At 40.3% G+C, this 27,511-nt stretch overlaps 4 protein-coding genes across 5 annotated transcripts; 3 read left to right on the plus strand and 1 right to left on the minus strand.

The window, feature by feature from the left end:
• Positions 1–865: 865 nt before the first annotated feature.
• Positions 866–3,889, minus strand: LOC105052771 (pectinesterase). The gene is made up of 2 exons (XM_010933709.4): positions 2,706–3,889; positions 866–1,894 (listed from the first exon to the last, which is right to left on the minus strand). The coding sequence occupies exons 1-2, from the start codon at positions 3,757–3,759 to the stop codon at positions 1,176–1,178; spliced, it is 1,773 nt and encodes a 590-aa protein (XP_010932011.1). The 5' UTR covers positions 3,760–3,889; the 3' UTR covers positions 866–1,175.
• A 4,169-nt stretch (positions 3,890–8,058) lies between these two features.
• On the plus strand, positions 8,059–13,626 carry LOC105052556 (importin subunit alpha-1b). Its single transcript, XM_010933395.4, has 11 exons — positions 8,059–8,443; positions 8,605–8,701; positions 8,841–8,932; positions 9,041–9,172; positions 9,303–9,488; positions 9,590–9,753; positions 9,839–9,917; positions 11,999–12,127; positions 12,365–12,492; positions 12,593–12,971; positions 13,087–13,626. The coding sequence occupies exons 1-10, from the start codon at positions 8,231–8,233 to the stop codon at positions 12,966–12,968; spliced, it is 1,596 nt and encodes a 531-aa protein (XP_010931697.1). The 5' UTR covers positions 8,059–8,230; the 3' UTR covers positions 12,969–12,971; positions 13,087–13,626.
• Positions 13,627–17,635: 4,009 nt separating this feature from the next.
• LOC105052557 (pentatricopeptide repeat-containing protein At2g03880, mitochondrial-like) lies at positions 17,636–21,483 on the plus strand. Its single transcript, XM_010933396.4, has one exon. It carries the CDS (start codon positions 17,725–17,727, stop codon positions 20,518–20,520), a length of 2,796 nt encoding a protein of 931 aa, XP_010931698.1. The 5' UTR covers positions 17,636–17,724; the 3' UTR covers positions 20,521–21,483.
• On the plus strand, positions 20,561–25,903 carry LOC105052558 (uncharacterized). 2 transcript variants are annotated; one of them, XM_019853039.3, is made up of 5 exons: positions 20,561–21,757; positions 22,026–22,111; positions 22,664–23,260; positions 24,078–24,458; positions 24,920–25,903. In XM_019853039.3, exons 3-5 carry the CDS (start codon positions 22,822–22,824, stop codon positions 25,288–25,290), a joined length of 1,191 nt encoding a protein of 396 aa, XP_019708598.1. In that variant the 5' UTR covers positions 20,561–21,757; positions 22,026–22,111; positions 22,664–22,821; the 3' UTR covers positions 25,291–25,903. The 2 variants fall into 2 exon arrangements, with proteins under 2 accessions (XP_019708598.1, XP_073100440.1); XM_073244339.1 differs by lacking the exons at positions 20,561–21,757; positions 22,026–22,111 and having other exon boundaries at positions 22,366–23,260.
• The last annotated feature ends 1,608 nt before the right edge of the window (positions 25,904–27,511 follow it).

The raw sequence follows: 27,511 nt of genomic DNA on the forward strand, positions 1-27,511 counted from the left end.
CTATATCAATTCATCTATCTCCCACTTATTATTCTCGGAAGGATTAAGTCTCATATGCAATCATCAACATTTAATATTTCTTTATAATGTCATCACTTTTGGAAGGTACAATATACAGTTTTGCTGTGCTTAATGATTAATCTACAGCTAGAGTTCTCAATCTTTAACCTAATGTCATGTTCTAGATGAAATATTTGTCATTGATGGACTAGCTAATTACCTTCTGAGCCATGTTATATGGCTATTGTAACACTAACCTTGCATGGTGCATCGGCAAAATAGAACCAAAATTGCAAGTAATTTGCATTATTTTTGTTGTGATGTAGGAGGGAGGGCACCATTGATCTCACATTGATTGTGAGTCAAGAGGAATTCTGGCTTATATAGGTTGGGATCTTTTTTTTCCTGTGAGACGTCTTTTTAAGAATAAAATTGTAAGACCTCATGCTAGAGCAACCAGAGGCCGAAGTGGACAATACCTTATATACGTTAGAGTAAAGATTGACCGACCGAGCCACAAACCCTTGATTGTAACATTTGCACTAGAGGAAGGATCGTGTGCCTTTGACGGATTATGGTGTACATTCTGCAACTTTGCCCATAGCTCTCCAGTCAAGTCCTCCTTAACTGGATGGCTTTATTGTGGTGTAGGAAGAAGGGTATCATTAGTCTCACATTGGTTGCAAGTCAAAAAAAACTCTGACTTATATGAGGAACTTTGGATTGCAACACAATCTTAATAGAACAGAATATTTCTATATAAAAAAAAATAAAACACGACGACTCTGCATTGAAACAAAGAATCTCACACATAAATCTCCTTTACATGGAATATTTCTCCATCAAAAAATAGCAGGCGCACAAATAATAGAACCCAATGCTTCTTTTATTTTCACCCATTCAAGAGCAGAGAAGCAGATAAAAATAACAAATATACAAATAATAGAATCCAATGCTTCCTTTATTTTCACCTATCTAAGAGAAGAGGAAGCGAATAAAACCTACCTCTCTTTCCTCAAAAAATAACATAGTCGTTTAAACCTGTCACCCTGTCCATTTTAACCAATGCCCAGAAAAATGGACAGGGATATCTCTCCCACAGCCCCCTTTTTTTTTCAAAAAAAAAAAAAAAAAAAAATCTTTCTTCGACAATTTCAAGCAACCAAGATTACAAGTTAGCCCACCCTACCAGCTTCTGTTGCTGGTAGCAACCCGGGAATGTACGGCACACCTGTGGGCCTAAGCCATGAATTCCCTTGGATGAAGCGCTGAACGGTAAACTGCTGTGCATGACTGGAGTCTATCTTCTTGTACCCCCTCCATGTAACCCTTTTGGTGACATTTGCCCCCAGGCCATGGTTGTCGACCTCGGCATAGAAGCATGTATGAAGGCCAACGTCCCCTAGCCATGGCAGCCACCCTTCTGGGTGGATGAACTCATCAATTTGAGACTGCATGATTATAGTCCTTGAGTATGGCTTCCATGGCCGCCCAAGGTATGATGGATTTTGGATGTGGAATGGTAAGTACTCAGAGTCAGCACTGATGGTGCAATTGTGGAGGATGATGGCAGTGGCCTCACGTCGATCCTTCCGGCCGCTTGCCGTCACAATGCATTGCTGGTTTGCCAAGGGCTTCCTCACTTTAATGAGGCAATTCTGGAAGATCGAGGCCGAGTCGCCAAAGATGAAGTCGATCGTCCCGGTGATGGTGCAATCTCGGTAGAATTGGCGCTTGGTATGGCAATAGAGTGTGTCCTGATAGCCATCCATCTGGCAGTTGTAGAAGATCGATCGATCGGATTGCACCCGCAGGGCAACGGCTTGGTGTTTTTCTGGGCCCGCGGAGTTTTCGAACCCGAGGTCCTTGGCGATGAACCCTTCTCCGACCACAGCTATATTGCCACAGAATTGGTGATTAGAACTAGCAAACATGCACCACTCCAGCTATTAATTGTTGTTAAAAGAGGACACTAGCTAGCTAGATGTGAGAAACAATATTTGTAATTTGTTAACTCAAACGCCTTTTTTCGACAAGTATCCATCTTTAGAGTTTATATCACATGTGATCTCGAAAACTCGAAAATTAAGCTAAACAGTAGTGTTTTAAACATAATCTTGCAACACCTTACCAACAATTAATCTATGTTCACCGATTATAATGATTCAATTCCTTAATGTTTTGATTGCTAGTTCCCTTGAAAGTCATGGCTAAAAGGTGCTAAATTTTTTACTATTCTTTTTATTATTAACCTACAAAGGTTTAGCATCTTAATAGTTCTATCTGAACAGAACCACATTGCCCAAAATATCAAGTTTTCGATCCAAGTTTTACGGAACTTTCTTTAACATCTAAAACAAGAAAATCTTTTAAAATCCAATGGTACCCGTGGATATATGCATGCATTATATGTCTATAGTCAGCTTTCTATTACCCAATATTATTTAAAGAATCAAGAAATCATTCAGAAAAAAATATTATATAGATAGCAAGATAGATAGATAAACAAAGATAGACTGACATATGGACATACATATAGATAATTGATACAGTCAGTTAAAGATCTTTATATGAATTGTTTGCAAATGTTAATAGCAGCCATTAGCTCAACTAAGAATCATTCAAACCTTAATTTGTAGCAAATAACTAGCATGGTCTCAACAAAACATGATTATGTATACCTTAAATTGTAACAAATTGCTTACCAAAAGTTGCGGTCTTGAAGGTTGTTGTGCCATCGATATAGTTCAAATTTCCAGTGATCCTTGTCTTAGTTGGGCCATCCCCAATCATCATCACATTCGTCATACTTTTATCCAGCCACACTTGTTCCTTATACACACCTTCCTTGATATATATCACGAAGGTCGTATTGCTATTCTTGGGGATTGCAGCAAGTGCTTCTTTTATGGTTTCATAGTTTCCACTCCCATCCTGAGCTACAACTATATCTGGCTTCATCTGATCCATTGTAAGAGCGAGGAGCCTTCTCTTCCCATTTGTGACCCACGAAGGATACTCACCATCATCCGCTTCCTCCTCCGAAAGCAACCGCCTGCTAAGAAAAGGAATCTGGAACGTGGAGAGCACCGAAGAAATCTCGTCGATGATGGCCAGAGAATTGCTCGTCAATGCTTGGGAGCCATTCAATGCCTTTTTCATGGACTCCGCAGCATCTCCGCTTATGTTCTCGAATCCATCGAGACATGTCTCTTGGTATGTGACCGCAGCGCTGAGCCAAATCTTGAGGTCATCGATTATTTCGTCTATCTTGCTTATTTCGAGCTGGCCAAACTTGGTGAACGAGTTCCTGAGTTCATCGACGGCGTAGTCGAGGAGTTCCTTGCAGTCATCGAGTGCATCGGAGGTCCGTGGGTCCTTCGCAGCCGCCTGGAGGACCGATGAATGGTTGAAGGCATCTCGAATGTAGTCGATGGTGACATTGAATGCGGCCTCTACGAGCGCCTTCGGATCGCTAGTATTGCCCGCAGCATGGGTGAGGGAGCTCTCGCATATATCCTTGTAGTCGGTGGGTTGGCAGATGGATTTGATTGCCTTCGACGTGGTGACGAGGCGGCCACCACCGCTATTGGAGGAGCCACCATCGGAAGAGGAGTTGTGGTGTGAGACACCGACGACAGCTCCGACCACCATGCAGAGGAGTATTACTGCCGAGCCACCGATGATGGCGAGCTTCTTCTTCTTCTGCTCTGGATTTCTTGGTGGACCAGAGACTTGTCCGTATGCTGCTGAGGACATCTTTTGATAGGCTCTCGCCGGAGCTCTTCACCTTGGTTCCCAAAACTATCTCTAGGGGTGTCCCCTTTGGTTTTGGTTTTGGAGGAGAGGTTTTTGCAAGAAAGCAATGGAGGAAATTGTTTTGAAGGATGGATGGGGGCGTAGTTTTAAAGAAGAGGAAGAGGATGGAGTAAGAGAGGTGGTTGGGGTTGGGCCCGGAAAAGAGTGGCGGGTGGAGGGGAGAGCCACAGGACAAAATAGAGAGCCGTTAGGCGGAGCCTAATATTTGGATGGAGAGGAGAGGAAACATTTGGTCCGCCCGTTTGGAGCGGCTCAGGTGTTCCGAGTGAGAACCGTAGTCAACTATGATGGTGCCCAAACGGAGGATGCCACGTCAGCAAAATTATATTTGTGGTTTTTGCAATGGTATGGTCACTCAAAAAAAAAATTATTGCAGAAATTACTTGAGTGTTCTCCACCATCCACTTTGCTTATGGCCTGTCTCATGATATCTTTTTGAATGACAATTTTAAGTTACTAAGGTATTATCTGCTTACTTTATTTCATCTCTTTTGAATACTTGCGAGGTTATTTGCTGGTTTTATTTCTTATATACGTGCTAAAATGAGAAATTGACCAAATCCATGAGGCGGGCTCACTGTATTTTTAAAAAAATATGAAATAAAACAAAAAGCATATTTGAGTGACTTAATTTAAAGCCAACTGGATAGGATTGTTTATATGCGTTAACCTCTCTCGTGCATACAAATAATTCTCTCACCATGAGGCATAAAAATATTGGTACAGCTTTGTTAGATTTAGTAATTTTTTTATAATTTAAAATTTTAAATGAATAACGATCTTGTGAATATTTTTTTATTTTATTATTTATATATTACTTTATTTGATTGGTCCGTGTAAGGCAAGATTCAATAAATTTATTTAAAAGATTTGAGAATAATCTATTAACGATCTATTCATTGAAGCTTGAGCTTTTTTTTATCAGCCATATTTCTCTATTAGATTCTTCTCTCTCTATTGCAGCTAGTCTGTATATTGATTAGAATGAGAAAAGAAGAGTTAATATATTCTACTGCTTTTTACTACTCTTTCGCTTTCCTATTCTGTTGGACCTCTTTGGAGTTGTATTGATGGAGAAGAATGAGTGGTCATCTATTGGATTGTTGTATCTTTGGGCATGGCCACCAATAGTCTCACACATGAGGGGCGATATCATTTCTAGGATAACATCTTTGGGTATGCCTTGATTTCAGATCAATTTCTAATCTTTTCAATTTAATATTTTATTATTTAGAAGAGAATCACGATTCATGTATAATTTTGTTCTATTTATTTTTTATGTATCATTATTTTTCTAACAGTTCACACGCATACAAGATGACAAGATTGTTAAATCATGAGTTGCCAAGCTGGCTAAACTCGGCCAATTTCATACATACACTTAACAAGCACCTAAAAGCATTGTCTTAATAAGGGATGTATTTTAAGGGGCTCTAAAGAAGGAAACATATGAGTTCTCTATTTTCTCCTCTTTTTTCTTGTTGGGAGGTGGCAAAACAAACCAATTTGCTTGATTACCTTTTACATTCAAAAAATAGTTTCATACATTTCTTTAATTCAAAATTCCTACCCATTAATAAATTTTTATATCCAAAATCATGAGAGATGAGAAGCACTACAAATCAAAATAGCAGAGTTTTGAGTCTCAAACTTTCAATAAAATAAACTTGACAGCCCTGCTTCCTGTACAACAGAGCATTAAAACTCTAAAACACCTCGGTAGAGTGGAAGCAAGGATCGATAATTGAGTCGCCCTCCTATAATTTTAGGTCTATCAGGTATTTATTTATTTTTTGTAGATAATTTTTTGCCATAATTTGGCTTGGATTTATCATTTATATATATGTTGAGAGTCGTTAAATTGAAAGACCAAACCCCTCTTGATTCACACTGTTAGAGACCACCAATAAGCTCTTATCTAACCGATTAATAGAGAGAAAAGATTAGTTTCTTCATGAAAGATCAAGACTGCTTATACTTTCAAACATGCCATGGTCTACAAGGCCATACTTGTTAGGATCAACTTAATCATTTCTTACCCCACATAATAACTTCTATATCACATCTTCATTAGCTAGCATTGAGAGACCAACAGCTCCTGCTCGGTGAAGCCAATTGGTGTGGCACACCCACATAGCTTATCCTAGCTGAATTAGGTCTCCATGCATCAGCTAATCAAAATAAAATTCCGATCATCATGGTATTTATTAAAAATGCCTTTGATGGTAAAAACTTAATGACTATGCCGTCGGAGTTGCATATGAGGTGACACATTTTAAAGTCCAAACAACATTATGCTAAAAGAATATTTTACCCTACCCTACTTAGTCTTAATCAGATTTTTTTGACCTGGATTTAGAAGGTTGAATAGTCCTCTTGTTTGCACTGAATATTAGTTTACGTAACATCTAGGATTCCAAATCATTGGACAAGCTTTGTAACATCCTATGAGTTGCACCAATTTACCTAATAGCACAAGTGAAGCAAATAACACCCAACTAAGTCCATGATCGATAGATAGCTAGCATTCCAATTATGGAAGATGGATCATGGAATTCTAAAACGGTAAGACTGTGATCCCCGACAGATCAAATGGCTGAGAGAATACCAATTAGAGGAATCGGCTTTTTGATTGTTTATTACTAGTACAGCTCCAAATGGCACCATTCTTTTCCAAAGACGATACAAACTATCTCTATCATTGATTCCTGAATTCCTAAGGTGGCAAGAAATCTCTATATTTTTCAATATAATATATCTAGTGAGTTTGGTGAATTGGGCCACAAAAAGACACGATCATTGAAGGACATCATCATATGTAAGACCCCTGATCATGGAAGGACATATATGCTGAATTTATCATAGGAATTGGCTATCATGCAAATCGAAATGCCTGAAAATGAATTAGTTACTCAAATTCTTCAATTATTAAAAAATTATAATGACACCCTTTCCACTTTGAATATTTCTCAAAAACATACCTCAATGTCAAATAAATTAGGTTGAGCTTAGCTTAGAATTCTTTTAGACTTTATTTATAGGCTCGGACAATCTTAACCTATGGTGTTGTCTGATCCGAAATTAGCCCAATCTGATGAGCTCTAGGTTGGTCTGAGCCTATTTCCGGCCCTACCGCTGGTTCATTCTTTTGCAATTAGGCTAGTTGAGCATGCTTTAGATCCCAAGCCACATAGCTCACGTGGAGCGCAGGCTGTGACGACGTAAACACCCTTCCACTTCTCGTGAGTCCTGCCGTTCCTGCGAACCTAGCCCGACCCACACTGGCTCGTGTGGTTCAAGTTAACTGAGCCGTCCACGACGTCCAAGGAATCCAGTCACCGGTCGGTGATCTCCGTGTGACCGTGTCAACGGTCCAAATTCAAACCATCATCTTCAATCAGTGTATTCACAAGAAACATCTTACCTCAGAGTGAACCGTAACCGGATTCGCATAACATGCTCTACCACCGCCACCATCCAACGGCCGAGATCCCTCCCCACGTTCGTAACGGCAATGCTTGTAATTATTGTCAAATTTCGCGACCCTTTTCCTACGTAAACTTTGAACCAAACCGCATCCAACTTAACGCGTTACCAACTCCCACGCGAGCTCTACCAGTATTCCCTTCTCCGTGGCGAAGATTAGTTAAGCTTGAAAAACGGTGCGCGGTGGAGGAGCGCTCGCTCACGAGTCGCCGCTCGTCGAGTCGAATTACAGCAAATCAACACTCGCCACGTCTGCAGTCGAGGTTTACCTAATCTTCTCTCGAGAGAACATGATACCGCGATTCTTTCCACGTCCACCGTCTTTTGCCCACGAACTGTACAAAACAAGCACCCCCGTCTTCACCCTAAACAGTGTACCCCAACATGCCGCCGGCTCAAACATGTTATAGATGGGTGCCCAACCGGTGTTAATTTTTAGTGACCTTGGTTAACCGTTTCCGTAGTCAATAAACAGTACCTGCCACGTACACGGTATCGGATTAGTTACGTTCTTTCTCGAGACCACGTTACCACGATTTTTTCCCAATCGACCTTTGTTTAGAAATTATTTTCCAAAATGCACTAATCGTAGAACAGCCCACTTATTCACCCATGACACTGTTATCAAAAAAAAGAAGCGGGACCCACATAATTATTTTTGGGTGCGTAAAAGGGTCCGTTCGCTTGGAAATATCTCAAAGTTCTAGCCTTCTAGGGTTTTTTCCGGCTCCCATCGGCGGTCGCGTCTCTGATTTCAACCTATAAAAAAGAACCCTTTCCCCTTCTCTTCTCTCCTGTCCTCGCCCTTTCTCTCTCTCTCTGTCGAGCTTTGCTAGGGTTGGGGTATAGGCCTCGGTCCTCCGCTTCCTCGTCCAGTGTTCTTCTCTTCTAGGTCTCTCTTCTTCTTTCTAGGGCGTCGGGTGCCATGTCGCTGAGGCCAAGCGAGCGGGCGGAGGTCCGCCGGAACCGGTACAAGGTGGCGGTGGACGCAGAGGAGGGCCGGCGGCGGAGGGAGGACAACATGGTGGAGATCCGGAAGAGCCGCCGGGAGGAGAGCCTCCAGAAGAAGCGCCGCGAGGGCATGCAGGCCCAGCCCTTCCCCCCTCCCTCGATGCACGCTTCGGCTCTGGAGAAGAAGGTGAATCTATTTTTCCTTTTGATCTGTTTCTCTAGTCTTCTGGATCGCGAGATCGGCGTGATTGATGGGTTTGCTAGTGTTTTTCTAGGTCTAGGGCTAGGGTTTTTGGATTTGGAGCTCATGGACTTTTTTGTTTTTTCATACTGTGTTCGAACTCGCAGTTGGAGAGCCTTCCAGCGATGGTGGCGGGGGTTTATTCGGACGACAGCACGCTGCAGCTTGAGGCAACCACACAGTTCCGAAAGCTTCTTTCTATAGGTAAGGATTGATCAAAGATTTCTCTTTTTTCGTCAACTTTAATGGTTTTACGATAGGTTTTTTTCAATGATATATCCTCAATTGTGATTTTTATTTCCGAGAAGTTGACTGTTGTAATTGTATTATTATAAAAAAATAGAACGAAGCCCTCCGATTGAGGAGGTTATCCAATCTGGAGTGGTTCCCCGCTTTGTGGAATTCCTTACAAGGGAAGATTTTCCCCAACTTCAGGCAAGAATTTCTTTTATTGAAGTTAATTTAATTCGGTCATGCGGGTTTATGCTCTTGGTTGTTTAATTCATTCGAATATTAAGTATTTGTTCTGAATAATTTGGACAGTTTGAAGCAGCTTGGGCACTTACCAACATCGCCTCAGGGACCTCAGAGAATACCAAGGTTGTGATAGATCACGGAGCTGTTCCGATATTTGTCAAGCTTCTAAGTTCCCCAAGCGATGATGTCCGCGAGCAGGTATATAGGGATCTGTAATTTGAGAATCTGGATTTTTTTTAAATTATATCTTTGTTGATAACGTTCAAAAAGGGTAGGTTTTTGTCGGTTTTCATTTTAGCTTATCATGTGATACCATACTGAATTTTAGGCGGTATGGGCTTTGGGAAACGTTGCGGGTGATTCCCCAAGATGCCGCGATCTTGTTTTGGCCAATGGCGCATTGATTCCACTGTTGGCTCAACTGAACGAGCATGCCAAGCTCTCAATGTTAAGGAATGCCACATGGACTCTCTCGAATTTCTGCAGGGGAAAGCCACAACCAGTTTTTGAGCAGGTTTGGCTGTCGGCTGAATTATTATATTTTTTATAATCTGGCAGTGAGTTCCATATAATCTGTATGATTGTAGTAAAGGCTTGTGTATTATTGATAATCAGGTTAAGCCAGCTCTTCCTGCACTTGAGCGCCTCATTCATTCCAATGATGAGGAAGTTCTAACCGATGCATGCTGGGCACTGTCATATTTGTCAGATGGTACCAATGACAAAATCCAGGCTGTAATTGAAGCGGGCGTCATCCCTCGGCTTGTAGAGCTGCTTATGTATGTATTGTTTATTTGTTTAGAACTTTTATGGAGCTTTTATTTTCTTCTGAATGTCCTCTAAATTTGCTCTCTTGTCTTTTAGGCATCCTTCCCCGTCGGTGCTTATTCCAGCTCTCAGGACTGTTGGTAACATTGTTACTGGAGATGATGTGCAGACACAGGTATCTGAAAGAGAACTGATCATATAATTTGTATTATTGCTTTGCTTTCTTAGAATATCGTTTAATGCTTGTTGCCTTTCAACAAGTATGTCCTCTATGAGTTGCTAATTAGAATTTGAGAAGCATGTTGACAAGTATCTGAGATTTTTTTATGTTGTGGTTCACTGACAACTCTGGATGATGTAAATTCTGCACAAAACAAATGGATATTCCTCAGCATGTTGCTTATAGCATGTTTGCATGTTGATGTGCGGCCATTGCTGTTAACATTTTTTCCCTTGAATATGAGGTAGTTGCAATTCCTTTGCTAGTGGTAGCTGCAGTGCCCTTTATCAACGTGTGTAGACATTTGGTTGGATTTATGTAAGCATTAATTTCCAGTTTGGCTCCCACCCTTTTTTTTTTTAATAAATTTTATAAATGATGTCTTTTCCCTGTGGATCTTTATGGTTTTGTTTGGACTGGTTGGACTATTGGTAGTATACAATGAAAGATTGAAGGAGCTGGGGAGCTGGATAAAGGGAGAAGTAGGATATTTCAGAAAGCACGTTAACATTGAAATCTAGGTATCTTTGGTGTACCACAAGCTACCTTTTAGATTCATCTTAGCATCTTGTATGCTAATTTTGTTGGAGGTGGTACTCCAAGTGCCTTTGTGCATACATGTATGGATGCCCCCTAGTTATATGGTCGGGCATCCACAAACCTGCTTAATATGTCTTTAGAAGGATGGAATTTATTGATGTTGATGATGAGATGGAGAAGTTAGATTGTAACCAAGATCAATGTTGACCAGATTTTGTACAAGTCACAAGTCCTTGATGGAACTCTTTTAATATTTTCTTGGTCCTCAGCAAAATCACAAGGTAATGATTGTGCTTTCAGTTGACTGCATGGTGTGAGTAGTGTGTGATTCTGGTGGTGATTTCCTTTCTTTGTGTCATTTGTATGTCTGTAGTGGGTTATGACATAATTTGTTTGCTTAGGATATTTTGTTACTGCAATTTAGATGATTATTGTGTTGAAAACTAAAGCAAGTAGTGGAATTTGTTGATCAGCGTGGATCAGACCCATGATCCACATGTACGAGAGGACACTGCAGAATGGGATCGTTTGGGGCTGACCATAAGCCAGTTGTGGTGTTTGTAACTGGATTTAGTTTGATAGCCTAACAAAAAATGCCTAGGCTTAAAATGGGAGGAGGGTGTGAGGACTTGTGCGGGTGCATGTTTAGTCCCATATTAGTTGTGCATTGAGGAGATCTTGGGCATTTATACTGGGCTAGGGAAACGAAATATTAGCTTTCCGGCTAGCCTTTTTAGATGAGGTCTTGGGTCATTACAAGAAGTATTCATAAAAATGTAACAAATAGCCTTGGAATAGCAACAGATTTCTTGTGTCAATATCTTTTAGGTACTAATGATCACTTAGAAGTTCCTCTTTGCTGCTACTTCTGTATCTTTCCTGCAGTTTAAGTGGATACTTTCTATGTATTTGAGGACGTTCTTTTGGGAAGATCAATAAATTGGCAAATGTTGGAAATTGAGATGGCCATTGGAAACTGAGAAGGAACAATGACACACTTTAGTCTATATTTTTTCACTTTTTTGGTATCAGATGAATCTGTGGCATAAAAATTGCAGTTTGTTCCATGGATCTATATTTTTTTCCATGTTTGAGTCACTGCTGATATCTGAAAGTCAAAAAATACTCATGTTTTGCATCCTTTGCTATATATAACATGATAATGAATGCATGTTCCTTCTTTTTGGTACTTGGTTTTCTTAAAATATTAGTACAATTTTCATGTATTTTGATAGCTAAGGAATTCATTTCAAATTTAGCTTTAGTTAGCTTAAAGTTGCTGTTTCTATATGGTAATTATGTCACATTTGGGATTCAATGTCTTATCAGCTTTCTCCTAGTGCATGCTGTTCTTAAATTTGAATTTTATTTTATTAAGTGGCCAATTCAAATGTGTTGACTTCTGCTTTGAAGAAATTCTGCTCAAGTTCTTCTCCCTCTAATCTTATATCCTATGCCATGATGTCATGATACAATACATTTTTCCTGCTGTCCAGTATGTTATCAATTATCAAGCACTTCCTTGCCTTCTGAGCCTCTTGACGCACAATCATAAGAAATCCATCAAGAAAGAAGCTTGCTGGACCATATCAAATATCACAGCTGGAAATAAGGATCAGATACAGGTATGGATGATGAACATGAAAGGCATTTAATCATATATCTTGTACTATTTACATATTATGAAAGTCTGCTTCTTGTGTTTTTAGAGACATAAGCATATTCTCTTCAAGAAACTTGAAGTTAAATATGGGAAGTTTTATATTTATCTGAATTATTACCTGGTGCAACAACTTTTTCCTTGTCCCTACCAGAACTCCTTAACTATTGTGCTAAGATTAATGGATATGACTGAATCGCAGGCCGTAATTGCTGCTGGTATCATTGGTCCTTTAGTGCACCTGCTGCAGACTGCTGAGTTTGATATCAAGAAAGAGGCAGCATGGGCCATCTCAAATGCAACTTCTGGTGGTACCCATGATCAAATTAAGTATGTGTTTGACAGCCTAAAAATCTTCATGCTATTTTTCGCATTGGAATGTTTCTCACAGAATTTAACCTGACATGGTTGCTTGTGAATTGTGGTGCAGGTTTCTAGTGAGCCAGGGCTGCATCAAGCCCCTGTGTGATCTCCTTATTTGCCCCGATCCAAGAATTGTTACGGTCTGTTTGGAAGGACTCGAGAACATCTTGAAGGTTGGTGAGGCTGAAAAGAACTTAGGTGCCACCGGGGGTGTGAACCTCTATGCGCAGATGATAGATGAAGCTGAGGGCTTGGAGAAAATTGAGAATCTTCAGAGCCATGACAACACAGAGATCTATGAGAAGGCTGTAAAGATCCTCGAGACATATTGGTTGGAGGAGGAAGATGATGCCATGCCTACAGGTGATGCTGCTCAAAGTGGATTCCATTTTGGGAACAACGAGCAGGTCCAAGTTCCATCTGGTGGATTCAACTTCAGTTGAAAGGTAAGATAAGCATTTGTTCTCTTTTGTTTAACACCGATGATGCCTGAGTTAAATGGCCTAAGTTGAATTATTTTTTTGTCGAGTGATAGAAGATTGCATTTTTCCCAACCTGCAGGATTTTCTGCAGTCATCGAAGGGTGGTGCCCCGACAACGTTGATGGGGCCTAGTCAAATGTCAGTTGGGCGAGTCTGTGTTATTGTCCGGTCGGTCGGGTCCAGTCGGTCCAGTCTGAAGCGTTGATGAAGGGTGTACCAAATAAAGAAAGCGGGTTTTATGGAAGAAATCATTCCAGGATGCATTCTGGTTCTGAGACGAGTTTATTGGCCTAGCTCATCTGGCTTCCTACCACTGGAAATGAGGTAGCCTGAAGTTTATGAATATCAGAAAGGGAGAGGAAAAGATTTGGCCCATTTAGAGTCAAAGTATGTGTTGTTGGATGTTGCAGGTGATTATAAGCACAGATTATATAGTCTTTTTACCTCATGTATAGCATGAGTTCTCTTTTAGAGGTTTAATAGGAGTTCATTCTTGGTTTGTTTTCTCTTGAAGGGGTCGTTTGTTTGACCTTTCTGATAGAGTGTATTGTAGCATGTCGTGCAAGTCATAGCACCTTCAAAGTGTTGAGAAATGGAATTGAAGTATCTTATTTGTGTCCGCTTCTATTGGTTCAAGCCAGATGTGGTCTCTCTATATTTATATGATTGTTAAGTTGTCGGGTTTTCTTGCTTGTTGGGAACTCTATAATTATAATTATTTGACCCTTGTTATCTTCCCCTTAGTGGTTTATCTATCAAGGTTTTGGTTTCCTAAGACTGAAAAGGTGCTGTAGTTTGTGTAAACCAAAATCTAATTTTATGTTTAATTTGCCTCCTGTATTTTGTTCCCGGGATCTCATTGCGACATCTGCCCCGATATGTTTCCTTTGTTCGGTACAAAATTGTTTTTTATTTGGGGCCCCGAGGGTTCCAAAAGATCAATAGTTTGGGTGGGTTGAATGCGTTCCAGCCGAGGATGAGGACCCAGATCGTACGTGAATTTGATTGTGGCCTGTGGGTCTCATCAGTCATTCCCAAGGACGCCAACCACATGTCGAGCACTTTGGAGCCTCATTTCTTTTTTGGGAGAAGGGCGGAGTACCGTAAAAGTGCCTCTTTCCTTTTTAGCAATCGGAGACTGTTGTTCTTGTTGCTGGAATCTGGGGTCTCTCGTGGACATCTAAGCTCAGATGAATATATACACATAGGCAAATCCTTTATGCACTGTAGACGGTGCAGAGAATTGATCTATGTAGTCATCTATTTTTAATATATATTTAATATTTATAAATTATTTTTTTTATTTAAAAATTTTATATGATGAAATTATTTATATTTTTTAATAAAATTATGATATTATATATTCATATTATGATATCTTACGTTTAAAAAATTATAATTTTTGTTCATAAAATTTTATAATATAATGTATGATATTATAATATATAATAATATTATATTTTTTTATAAAAAATAAAAATATTTTTATTATTTAAAATTTTTAAATAAAAAAATAAATAAAGATACTAAATATATATTGTAAAATGATTAGAAAAAAAATATTCATCTCATATTATAATATCTTGAGTTATATTATAATATTTTAAATTATAATATATCATAAGGTATGATAATTTTTTTAAAAAAATAAAAATATTTTTATTATATAAAGTTTTTATATAAAAAAAATTAATTTATTAATTTTAAATATATATTAAAAAATAATATTGATACGAATCAATTGGATAAAATGATCCGTTCTGCGTCAAATTTTCCGCACCGACGGTTCCGTCTTTCCACCTTTCCTCGTCATTCTTTTCCACGAAGCAAACTAGCATTAGCTTCTTGTTCAAGACAAGACGCCTATTGGCTGACTGAAAAACCCAGTCACCACTTATTTCCTCTTCACGTTCACCTCTCTCTGGGACCCGACTAAAGTGTTGGCTTGGCTCACCTCTCAATATCCTAACATATTCGATGATTATTTTATTAATATAAATATAATGTATTAATATATATTTCAAATTGAGGCAGTACAAATTGTTATTTTGCTATTGCATAATATTTGTCAAAATAACATACACCCAAGTATTCTCGGTGTGGGGATACATACCAAACATTCATTGACACACATTTATCGTGTTATTGGTACACATCTTAAATTTTATTTGGGACGCATCTCTGATTGAGCTTCTTCAAGATCTTGCCAGTGATGGTCTAATCTTGGGCACCTCACTGGGGACCTAGTTTGTTGTGGGCTGCAATGCAAGGAGCATTAGATCTATGAAGATTTGGGGGCCTTGGTGTTCGTTTGATAGGCAAAAACGAGAAGTGAGAGAGAAGATGGGATGAAGAAGAAGAAAATGGAAGAAATGTGATGGGAAAAAAAAAAAGGAGACGAGCGAAGGGATAACAGATGGACCGGCTCCTGTTGGTTCTCTTGCTTGTTACATGAACAATTAATTTTTTTTCCCGCTTTTAACTAATGTTTTCGGCGCACGTTTCGATCTACGGGGCTCTCTCCATATGATGAGAAACACAACAAATTTTTTATTATTTCTTTGGTGATAAGGAGGGCTACTTACCCACCTAACATCATTAAAAAATGAAGCAGTGTATATACAAAAGTTGAGAGGTTGTTATATTTACAAAGATATACCTATATCGCCTCTTGGTAGGTAATATAGATTGTCGAAGTAAGATAGATTGTCGAGACAATCTAGATTACCATCCAAAAAACATACCAAACATATTAATTTGATGGATCCATTTCAAATTGCAGGTTATCAGTTATCAAATGCAATCTAAAGAATTTATTAGATAGGTGTCAATGTTAGACGGTAACATGGCTTCTCTTCTGATGGCTAATGATTTGAGAGGTTTTAGGAATAACTTAAGATTCATTTGATTTGTGGGAAGAACATTTCTTTTCAGGAAATAACTTTTTGAAAAATAACTTTTCAGAAAGTTACTTCTTGAAAATAGGATTTTGGTATGTTTGATTGACTATGAGAATGTGATTTATTATAAAGTAGTTTATGTTTGGATGAGCATTTATTTTTCTGAAAAAATTATATAAAATACTTAGTATATCTCTAATAAATATAAAACCATATATTTTTACTCATAAACTTTATATAAATATAAATATTATATTTATATTAATATAAATATAATATTAATATATTATAATATAACATTAGATCATAATAATTTATTGTGCTAATATACTATTAATATATTAATATTATATTAATATAATATAAATATTTTAATATAATAAATTTATTAATATAGATATAAATATTATATAATATAAATATAAATATTATATTAATATTAATAAAAATATTATATTTATATAAATATTAAAATAATATTAAAATATAATAAATATTAATATTATATTTATATAAATATTAATATAATATTATATTACTATTCAGTATTTTATTCTAGCCATTTATTGATATTTTATTAAATTTTAACTATGGATCTTAAAAGGATATTTGAGGAAAGAAAAAAGTACTATCACTTTTCATATCACAGGAAGGGCCAAAACCCACCTTCTCCATGAGAAGTGATTTTTCATGAGAAGTACTTTTTTTACTCTCTCTCCTCTTAAAACTCCAACAAAACAAGAGACTCTTTCTTTACTTTTCAAAAGTGTCTCTTTCCTCCTCCACGTTCCGTCAACCAAATGAGTTGTTTGATTATTCTTATTTTGATTTTTTTTTTTTGATAACACTTATTTTGATAGTTATTGTGAGTTGCTACCTATGACCCAAGCGGAGATTACACCTTTAATGCCTCCTTTTTCTTGTTGGTCACTTTAATCATTTTTTCTATGTTGTTTTTTTTTTAAATTTTTTTTTAAGTTCATCTTGTAAGACTCGAGAAATTAAAAGGACAAAAAGCATGTGTGAGAAAAGTGCGTGCATGTGTGACAAAAGGCTTAAAAACATCAAAAAAAAAAAAAAAAAAAACAACAACAACAACAACAACAAGAAACTAACTTCTTGATATCCACTCATCCTTTTGTGAATCTTTTAGTACTATCTTTATCATTAAGCTATTTGACCTTCGTATAAAATAATTTATCTATGTTAAAAAATATTCTAAAACTTTTGAATAAAAAAAATTCAGAAAATAAAGAATCCCCAAAAAGAGGACCAAAAGAGAAATATTTAGAAAAGAAAACCATCCGTCCCTTGAAAATTCATTCATCAAAAGACCACAAACTGTTTATGGACCCAAATATTCCACTATAGTATTCAATTTGTTAATCATTTAGATCTTCAACCCTATTGAAAATAATTAAAATAATCTAAATTTTCTCCAACATCCATCTATTCCACTATATAATGTTAACTTAAAAAAAAAAAGTGCACTAATCAAGCATCACTGCTTCCTCAGATTTCTCATCGTTTTTTATCTCAGGTAATTTTTTTATAATTTTTTTACCCAAAAATAAAAATATACCGATATATTTTATTATTAATATTATTATTTTATTATTTGTAAGTAATTTTACGTTTGAGTTGAAATCAGACAACCAAGTAGTCTTTTCAATTTTTTTGTGGTAAAGAGTAGTCCTGTCCTTCTGATGATAATTAATCAGAGCCGTTTGATACATGTGCCGCGCGTTTGGCTCCCTATTGAAAGTTTCGACCTCTGGAGAAAGTCTTCGCCCGCTTCCCCGCTCTTCCCCAGTTTCATGACGGTGGTCTTCAGATGGGGGAGGAACTCCTTCCCTTGCTCTCGTCCCGTGGTTCGCCGTCTTCTTCTTCTCCGCTTCATCTCCACTTCCGCCCTTCCCGTATATCAAAATTCGGGAAGAGATCTCCCCGTCAACAACTCCAGGATCCGAGAACTAGCGCGCCTCGGCGATGTCAACGAGGCCCGCCAGTTGTTCGACGACATGCCGCACAGAGACACCATCACCTGGAACTCCATGATCCTTGGCTACTCCCAGAATGGGATGATGGAGGAGGCTCGTTCTCTCTTCGATGCCTTCGCTGGGAGGAATACCAGAACGTGGACCATTTTAATCTCCGGGTGCGCCAAGAACGGGCGCGTCGACGAGGCTCGTCTCCTGTTCGACTCAATGCCGGAGCGCAATGAGGTTTCTTGGAATGCCATGATCAGTGGGTATGTGCAGAATGGGGACATCGAGAATGCTAGGATTTTGTTCGATGAAATGCCCGAAAGGAACATCGTGTCGTGGAATTCTATGATCACCGGGTATTGCCACACTCATCGGATGTGGGAAGCTCGAAGCCTTTTCGAAAGTATGCCGGAGAGGAATCTGGTTTCTTGGACTGTGATGATTTCTGGGTACGCTCAGATTGATGACCACAGCGAGGCTTGGAAGGTTTTCGTTAGAATGCACCGCGAGGGAGTGAGCCCGGACCGGGCCAATTTTGCGGCCGCTGTCTCTGCGGTCGTTGGTCTCAGTGACCTTAAGCTGCTTGAGAACCTGCGGACGCTTGCAATCAAGGCCGATTTTGAGGGTGATGTGGTTGTGGGCACCGCGATTCTAAATGCATACACGAGAGACAGTGCGGGGTTGGGCATGGCAGTGAGGTTCTTCGAGGGAATGCAAGAGAGGAATGAATATTCTTGGTCCACTATGATTTCTGCCTTCTCGCATGTTGGGCGGTTGGATGATGCTCTCTCTGTTTATGAGAGGGACCCCGAGAAGTCGATTGCCTCTCGGACTGCATTGTTGACAGGTTTTGCTCAAAATGGCAGGATTCACGAGGCAAGATTCCTGTTTGAACAGATTCCGAACCCGAATGTGGTGTCCTGGAATGCCATGATTGCTGGGTATGCACAGAACGGAATGCTTCATAAGGCAGAGGAGTTATTTAATAGAATGCCCGTAAGGAATGCAATCTCATGGGCTGCGATGATAGCCGGTTATGCACAGAATGGACAGAGTGAGGAAGCTCTGGAGCTTCTGTCAGAGCTTCATGGGCTTGGGATGCTGCCCAGCCTTTCAAGTTTCACCAGTGGTTTCTTTGCCTGTGCTAACATTGGATCTCTCGAGATGGGCAGACAGTTACATGCCCTTGCAATTAAGGCAGGTTCTCAGTTCAGTTCATTTGTCAGCAATGGTCTGATTACTATGTATGCAAAGTGCAGGGAGATGGAAGATGTAAGTCAGGTTTTTAGCTGGATGAGAGTGAGAGATACTGTATCCTGGAACTCTTTGATTGTGGCACTATCTCAGAACTCTATGTTGGAGGATGCACGAACTGCTTTTGATAAGATGCCCAATCGAGACGTAGTGTCCTGGACTGCCATGATTTCAGCATATGTACAAGCTGAGCATGGGAATGAGGCTTTGGAACTATTCCTCAGAATGTTACGTGAAGGAATTTTGCCCAACTCGTCAACAATAACTAGCCTGCTTAGTACTTGTGGGAGCTTGGGTGCCACGAAGCCAGGTCGGCAGATCCATGGCCTTGCTATTAAATTGGGTTATGATTTGGAACTCTTTGTGGGAAATTCTTTGATAACAATGTACTTTAAGTGTGGCTGTGCTGATTCTTTCTGGGTGTTTTATGAGATGGTGGAGCATGACATAGTTACATGGAACTCAGTGCTTGCAGGCTGCGGTCAGCATGGTTTTGGGAGAGAAGCCATTGAGATTTTTGAGCTGATGAAATCTGAAGGTGTTTTGCCAAACCAGATCACATTCATGGGGCTCTTATGTGCCTGTAGCCATGCTGGATTAGTCGATGAAGGATGGGACTATTTTAAGTCAATGAACAGGGATTATGGGCTCATGCCACTGGAGGTGCACTATGCCTGTATGGTGGACCTTCTTGGCCGGGCTGGTCACTTGTATGAAGCTGAAGCATTCATAGAGAACATGCCCATTGAGCCAGATTCTGTAGTCTGGGGAGCACTGCTTGGTGCTTGCAGAATCCATCAGAATGTTGAACTTGGCAGAAGGGTTGCTGAAAGGCTGTTTGATATGGAGCCACAGAATTCTGGAAATTATGTTTTACTATCAAACATATATGCATCTCTTGGGATGTGGGATGAAGTTGAAGAGGTGAGGAAGCTAATGAGGATGCGAGGTGTGACAAAAGTGCCAGGGTGCAGCTGGATGCAAATAAGAAACAAGATGCACTATTTTGTCAATGGAGGTAAGCAGCATGAGCAGATTGAGGAGATACATGCTACTCTGAAGGAGTTGTATAGGAAACTGAAAGATACAGGTTATGTCCCTGACACTAAATTTGTTCTTCATGATGTGGAGGAGGAGCAGAAGGAGAATGCTCTTCTCTACCACAGTGAGAAACTAGCTGTTGCTTATGGTCTCCTGACAACACCCAATGGCACACCAATGCAAATTATGAAGAACCTCCGAATTTGTGGTGACTGCCATACTTTTATCAAGTTTGTATCCAAGGTTGCTGAAAGAGAAATTGACATAAGGGATGGAAACAGGTTCCACCATTTTAAAAATGGTTTCTGTTCTTGTGGAGATTATTGGTGACTCTGCATTTTATCTTGTGAGGGGATTATGGAAAGAATTACTGTTAAACTGCTAGATGGTCAGGAGCAAAGAATTCTTAATGGATAAAGAACCTGGATCCAACTATTCTAGAATAGGTGTTGCTCATGAGGAAATTACTGTTGGTGCTTTTGTGGCAATGATGATTGGATGAGGCTTGCAGAATTCTAGTTTTGGTGGAAGCATTAAACCATTCACTGACTTTGATGGGCATATCTGAAGCTTCACAATCTAATATTTTAAACAGCTCAAAGATGAGTGGCTCTTGAAAGAATTTGCAATCTTGCATCTGAGGGTCAGGATGGATGTGAAGAGAACCTGAGAATGCATCTTTCTTTGACCAGAGTGGCTTTGCTGTTCGATATATACTAGCAGTTTTGCATCAGAAGGCCTTGATTGATGGAAGGAGAAGCTTCTGAATCCGACGAAAGGCCAAATGAATTACAGCAAAAGATATGAACCGTTATTTTTATGGTTTATCATGTTCAGTGACAAATTAGATGTGGTAGAGTGAAAACGATAACGGCACGTCCGAAGTTACTAGGATAACAGAATCAACCAGAAATAAGTGACAGCAAGAATCTGTATATATATTTTTTTTGTTTATTTAGGAATTTTTTGGATTTCTTCAACAATCAACTTTACTCTTGAGATTGCCAAACGACCTCACTTCAGGTGCAAAAAAGAAAAAAGAATCAGAAGGAAAAGGAGGAAGAAGCGGTTATAATATGGAGCACAGTGTTCTGATACCATGTGAAAAAAGCATGTACGTAAGGAAGGGAGAGCTTGCAGCATGGTTTTTATCAGTTTATGCCATATGTAAATTACTAGTATATTTAACCTTTCCATAGATATAAGGTCCTGGAATGACTAGTCTTATCTTGCTTGAGTTGACATTTGTAAATAAGGCACCAATGAAGGAGAACATATTCACTTTTGGTGGTCTGTTATGATCTTAAATCTGAAACTTCGACCAATATAAAATGTCTTCATTCTTTAGCTGACAATAACTGGAGGTTCTGAGTGAAGGTGCAACCTAACCACGTTGAGATGACAACAATCTGCGTCCACGTTTAACAACATCACAAGGATGGTGGAGTTTTAAGCATTATCTTGTACAAGGCGATCAATCATCACACACTTCCTTTCCTTCTGAGCCAAGAGGGAAGCTTGCTCGAACAAATGACACATCACAGCTGGAATCAAGGATCAGATACAGGTATGGGTGATGAAATTGAATGTCCTAGTTGGATACCTTCTTCATTTGCATTTTGCCAACATTGTGCTTGAGCTCGTGTGCAGAGCACACTTACCATGTTTCTGTAGACATAATCATAATTTCTCGAAGAAAGTTTTTGCAGTTAAAGCTGAAATATTTATTCTTCATTGAACTACTAGGTGCCTAGTGCAACCAACCACCTTTGCTATGTCGCACCAGAATTCCTCTTATTGTTATGTTATGACCACTTTTTATGACTGAATCCCAGGCCGTAACTACTGTTGGTACTACTGCTGCTTCATTGCACCTGCTGCAGACTGCCGAGTTGGGCTCTCTCAAATGTGACCTCCAGCGGTATGCATGACAAAATAAAGCATGTGCTCGCCATTTCAGTCCTTTTTTTTGTTCTACCTGTTACCTAATTGGAAGTTTCTCATAATTTGCTCTTGTTGCGAACTGGGGTTCAAATTTTTGATGAGCTAGGGCTGCATCAGGCCCATGTACGATCTCCCAAGAATTGGAGAAGTTATATCTCACACCATGTGCATCATATGGCAGTGCACTGGGCCGATCATAAGTGCTCATTTTTGCAGGTCTTATTCATCAAGTGCTCATCTTGATGATTAGCTTGCAGAAACGAGCACTGCCGACTAGTATGGTGCACGGTGTTGATACAAATTTTGCAGTTTCGAGGTCTTTGTGTGTGTGCGTGTTACTGATTTCCATCCGTTGCTAAATGCCAATTTTGTCGCCCTTTGCTCCTTGGTAAATTTTTGAGAGTTTCATAGGAACCTTCTCGGACTCGATAACTGTTCCTGTTATGCGGGACGATATATTTAAAATTGACCCTAAGGCACCACATTTACGTGCATGTCTCACAAGCGAATGCTCTTTTCCATTCTACAGTGCCAAAACCCACCTTCGAAGAACCGCGGCAGAGGCCCCCAAAGAGAGAGAGAGAGAGAGAGAGGAGCCGCCTTTGAGCGTAGGAGCGAAGCCCCCAAGAAAGCGGAAAAGAGGAACAAAAAAGACACACACACCGAAGCCGGAACGAAGCAGAGGGGATGCGAAGCACCGTACTGCCCCTCCTCGACGGCGGCGGAGGCGTCGACGACGACCACCACCGGAAGGAACTCTTCTCCTCTGTCTACTGGTGGCGGTCCCTCCCCGAGTTCGACGCCGGCGGACGGGCGGAGGTCTTCTCCTCCAGGGCCTCAGGCGGCCTGACGCCATGGCTCCGGGTGGTGAAAGAGCTTGAGAGGCTCGCGGTGCTGGCGCACGAGTCGCTCGACGATCTGCGGCACAAGCTTCTTACTTATAGAGCAGGGGATCTCTGGTTCCCTGCCGGTGGGATCCCGAAGCAGGAGACCGACATCCCGCCGGTCATCACGATTTTGCTACTTGGTCTTGCGGGATCGGGGAAGAGCTCGTTGGTTAATCTCATGTACTCCGTCTTCGGCCGGTCCGGCTTCGTCCCCTTTGCCCATACCGCTTCCCCTGCCGGTACTTCTTGCAAAGATGTGAATTTTTTTTTTCCTTTTTTTGGAAAACTGGGTTTTGCTGTTGTTCTCAAATTTGGTGATCTTTTATGTGGTTATGGATTTTCTCCTGTTATTTAGTTGTTTTTTTTCATTATTTCCGGCCGAATGTTCTGGTTTCTTGATCTGGGTTTGTGTTAAAATTCTAAAACTTCAGCGGGGGCATCGATTGGCTTTTCTCCAGATTTCTTATCAAAAGCTCTGAACTTTCGAACTGCGTCGGGTGTGAGTATGATTTTTTCCCCCTTTACTTCCACATTTCAGCTGAAAATATCTGATTTTCTTGAACGTACTTTGAGTTGTTTTGCAAAAATTCCAGTGATTTTTTTTTTTTAACGAGCTTGTGATTTGTTCCCCTAAAATAGGTTTCCTTTTGTTCCCCTCCAACTCCAATCCATGCTTCCACTCCGAAGCTCTGATTTCTTCGAACTGGGATCGCCTTGTATGTATGAAATTGTTCCACAAAAAAGCTCTGTTTTTTTCTCACGCTTCCCTGAAAAAAATTAATTTTTCCGAATGAGGCCTCCCGTATTTTGCTGAAGAAGTTAAACTTCTCATGAAAAAATGGATCTAGTTCCTGCAAAAAAAAATTCTCCAATTTTTCGAACTAGGCTTGCGTTTGCCCATTTTTTTTCCAAAAGTCATGATTTGGAGCTAGTTACAGTATGGTTTCCACTCTTATTTGATTTCTTTTCTTTCAATTTCGGATAAAAGAGTTTCGATTTTTCTATCATCAAAACCTCCTCTCTAAATTTTTCCGATTTGAATTCTTGGCGTTGCAGGGAAGGATGGGCGGACGCAGTACTTGGAGGAGCACAACGTTTTGAGGTCGACGCGGAATGGCTTCTGCGTCTTCGATTCCCGGGGGCTCGATTACAACCGGCTGGCGGAGGGTCTCGACGAGGTGGCGGAGTGGATGGAGGACGGCATCCGCCACCGCCAGCCCTGCCGCGGTTCCGCTCTCCCGGAACCCGCCTCCGCCGGTCCCTCCTCCGCCGCCGCCGCCGCCGCCGCGGCCAAGCGCTTCGTCCGACGACGGGTCAACTGCGCCATGGTCGTCGTGGACCTCTCCGAGCTCCACCAATCCCTCGTTTCCGGCGACCTCCGGCCACTCGAGGCCACCCGCGAGCTCTTCCATTCCCCTTCAATCCAAACGTACTGCAGTGAGTTCTCTCTCTCCCTCGCTGCCCCTGACGGCCGTTATAACGTTATAATATCCGTTAACGGTTTCAAATGCCTCTTGCTTTGATAAGTAACAGAACCGTAACAGTCGTTAAATAACGGCCGTGATCTTAGTTAGAGGCATAACGGTCTTCTTTTTTTTTTTTAACCCTCCCCTTGTTAGTGTTCATGCGAGTAAATAAGTATATAAAATTCAGATGTTCATGTCATTTGTGCACAAAAAATTCATGACGAATTCATGTAACCTGTAATGAAAGAGCATTATAAGGAAATAGCAGTTAAGTAACTACCATTCTATTCAACCCTCCTTTATGCTTATGTAGTATAATAAGAATGGGCTCCAAAAAACTACAACATCATGGTAGTTATTATGTCAAACATTGGGTGAGACCTTATTTGTTTAGTATTTTAATATTTTTTTCGCTTTTGTTAACAATAACAGATGATAACCCCATCCTGGTGCTGACCCACGGCGATGAGCTCACCGCGGAGGAGCGGATCAACACAAGGGTTCGAGTCTGCGAGTATTTGGGGGTCTCGGAGACGGTCGGGGTCTACGACGTGGCGTGTGTCAACGAGCATGGGTGCGTGGACGAGGCGGATCCGGTCACCGCTTACGCCGTGGCCGAGGCTGTCTACCGGGCCCTTCTGGTGTCCGACCGGGGCCACCCCCCCAAGCCCAACGTCAAGGACTGGCTCATCTTGGTCCTCTCTTGGGCCATGTGCGCCCTCTCGGCCTTCTTTGCTTTCCTTTCCGCTTCTTGTTCCAAGATGGCCAAGGCCAGCAGAGAGCAGAAATTTAGGCCGCAATAGAAGTGAAGTGGAAGTGGCTTGTGGAGCAGCAATTTAGGCCACAAGATTGCCAAGGGTTGCACTTGGGCTTGTTTTGTTTCACATACCATGGTTCCATCAAAACACATAGTTTCAGTCGCATCGTGCCGATTGCATATGTCGCTCGGGTCTGGATCGGTCAAATGGAAGGACTCGAACAATATGCTACATGATTATGGTTTTCTAGCCTGACAGAACCCTACTTCCACTTGGATTGGGAATATTGGGTTGATTTAAGAGTCAACTTGGCATGGAATTGGAAATTCTGCTGGTTGGATTAGGCTCGGCTTGGTCATTAGACTGATTTGTATTGTTCAAGTTGTACCATTAGTACTGGGGTGTGGTTGTAACTGATAGGATGGTGATGGTTGGATATGTGAGCTTTGATGAGATGATTAGTGGTGTGAATAGAGAAGGGAGAGGGCTTCTCATCTGATCAAAGCTAACATTTTTAGATTATTTAAGAGGATTATTTGGTGGGTAACATTGTTCTTTGTTGGTGTTGTTTAGACAATGCCATAGAAGCGGAAAATTGTTGTATGTTCATTTCTATGTTATTCGTTGTTTGTGTTATAGTTCATTCATATTATATATCTGTTTATCAAATGTTCCAATGTGAAAGATTTTTATGATGTTATGTGGCATTTTATTGCTTTAGGCATTTGAGTTTTCATCTCAGCTATAATTTGGTGCCGCACTTAATCCTTATAATCTTCACTGAACTAATTGATATATTTTGAAAAACCATCGGGTTATTATTATTATTTGTAGTAATTCTGGTTTGGGTCAATTCTCGAGAATGGTTTGGGTACCGGGGTCAAGAAGGTGGGGATTAGCTTCTCCTCGTCTCAAAAAAATAATCGACACCATAAAATGGCAGTTAATCTTCTGAGTCGATATTTTGACATCTATTTTCTTATAATAGCAATAAAGATATTAGAATATGTCAATCCTTCTTCTAATTTTCCAACATTGGGTTTCAGTTCTTATAAGTCTAGATATCAGATCGTCCCGATATCCTCATCCATTAAAGTGGCCAAGCTCTCAAGTTTGAAAATGGTATGCAGGTTTTTCTCTCACCTATCCTGTAGGGAAAGGAAGGCAGTCTCTAAGATGGCTGCGATGCAATGTTGGCCAGTATTAGGATATCACGATTTGCAGTAACGTATACCTTCTCACGAAAATGGTGCCTTGGTCACCACCAACTTATGCCCTATAATTGCATTATATCGCATAAAAGCCAGGGCCTGGAACATTTTTATAAAGAGAGCATGAGTGTATTTGTTAGAAGAATTTGTTATGATTTGTTGGACTGTTGAATAATGAATGCACTTGGAATGTCCTTGTATTTGTTAGGAGCCTAAAACATCATTGTGTTTGTGAGCAGAAGTTATTAGGGATTGTTAGACTGTTGAACAAACTAGCACGTCAATACCCCCTCGCAAGCTTATGGGGGGTGCAACCATGTTAGGCTGGGAGCAAAATTACTGGAATCTTGATCGAGGAAGAGGCTTGGTAAACATATTCGCATGCTGGTCTTTTGTCAAGATGAAGGACACCTGAAGCTGCTTGGAGGCCATCCATTCCTAGACAAAATGAAAGTCTATTTCGACTATTTTATTCGGGCATGGAAAATAGAGGTAGTAGCTAGATATGTGGCCCCGATATTATCATACCATAGGGTTGAGACGTCAGTAAAAGGTAGATGTAGCTCATGAATAAGAGACTTGAGTCAAATAACTTCGATCGTTGTTTTGGTGATGGCTTTGTATTTTGCTTCGGTGCTCGATCGGACAATAGTCGCTTATTTCTTTGCACTCCAAGAGATTAGATTCTTGTCGAGATAAATGGCGTAGCCGCTGGTTGATCTACGATCATATCGAGAGTCGGGCCTAGTCGGCATCGCTAAATGTATGTAGAACCCGAGGTGAGTCACGATGGAACTATAAACCATAGTGTAAGGTCCCTCTCAGGTATCTTAAGATACATTTTACAGCAAACCAGTGAGTCTCTGTAGAGCTGTGCATATATTGACACACCCTATTAATTGCAAATGCAACATCCGGATGCGAGAGGGTAACATATTGCAGTGCCCCCACTACACTCCTATACACATATGGAACTTGCAGTACCAAAGATGGAGAGGAAAGCTCGGCATCAGAAGACATATGGGTTGTGATCGGTTTGGTTTCACTCATATTGG

Source organism: Elaeis guineensis, chromosome 10 (genome assembly GCF_000442705.2).
Source record: "Elaeis guineensis isolate ETL-2024a chromosome 10, EG11, whole genome shotgun sequence".
NCBI lineage: Eukaryota > Viridiplantae > Streptophyta > Magnoliopsida > Arecales > Arecaceae > Elaeis > Elaeis guineensis.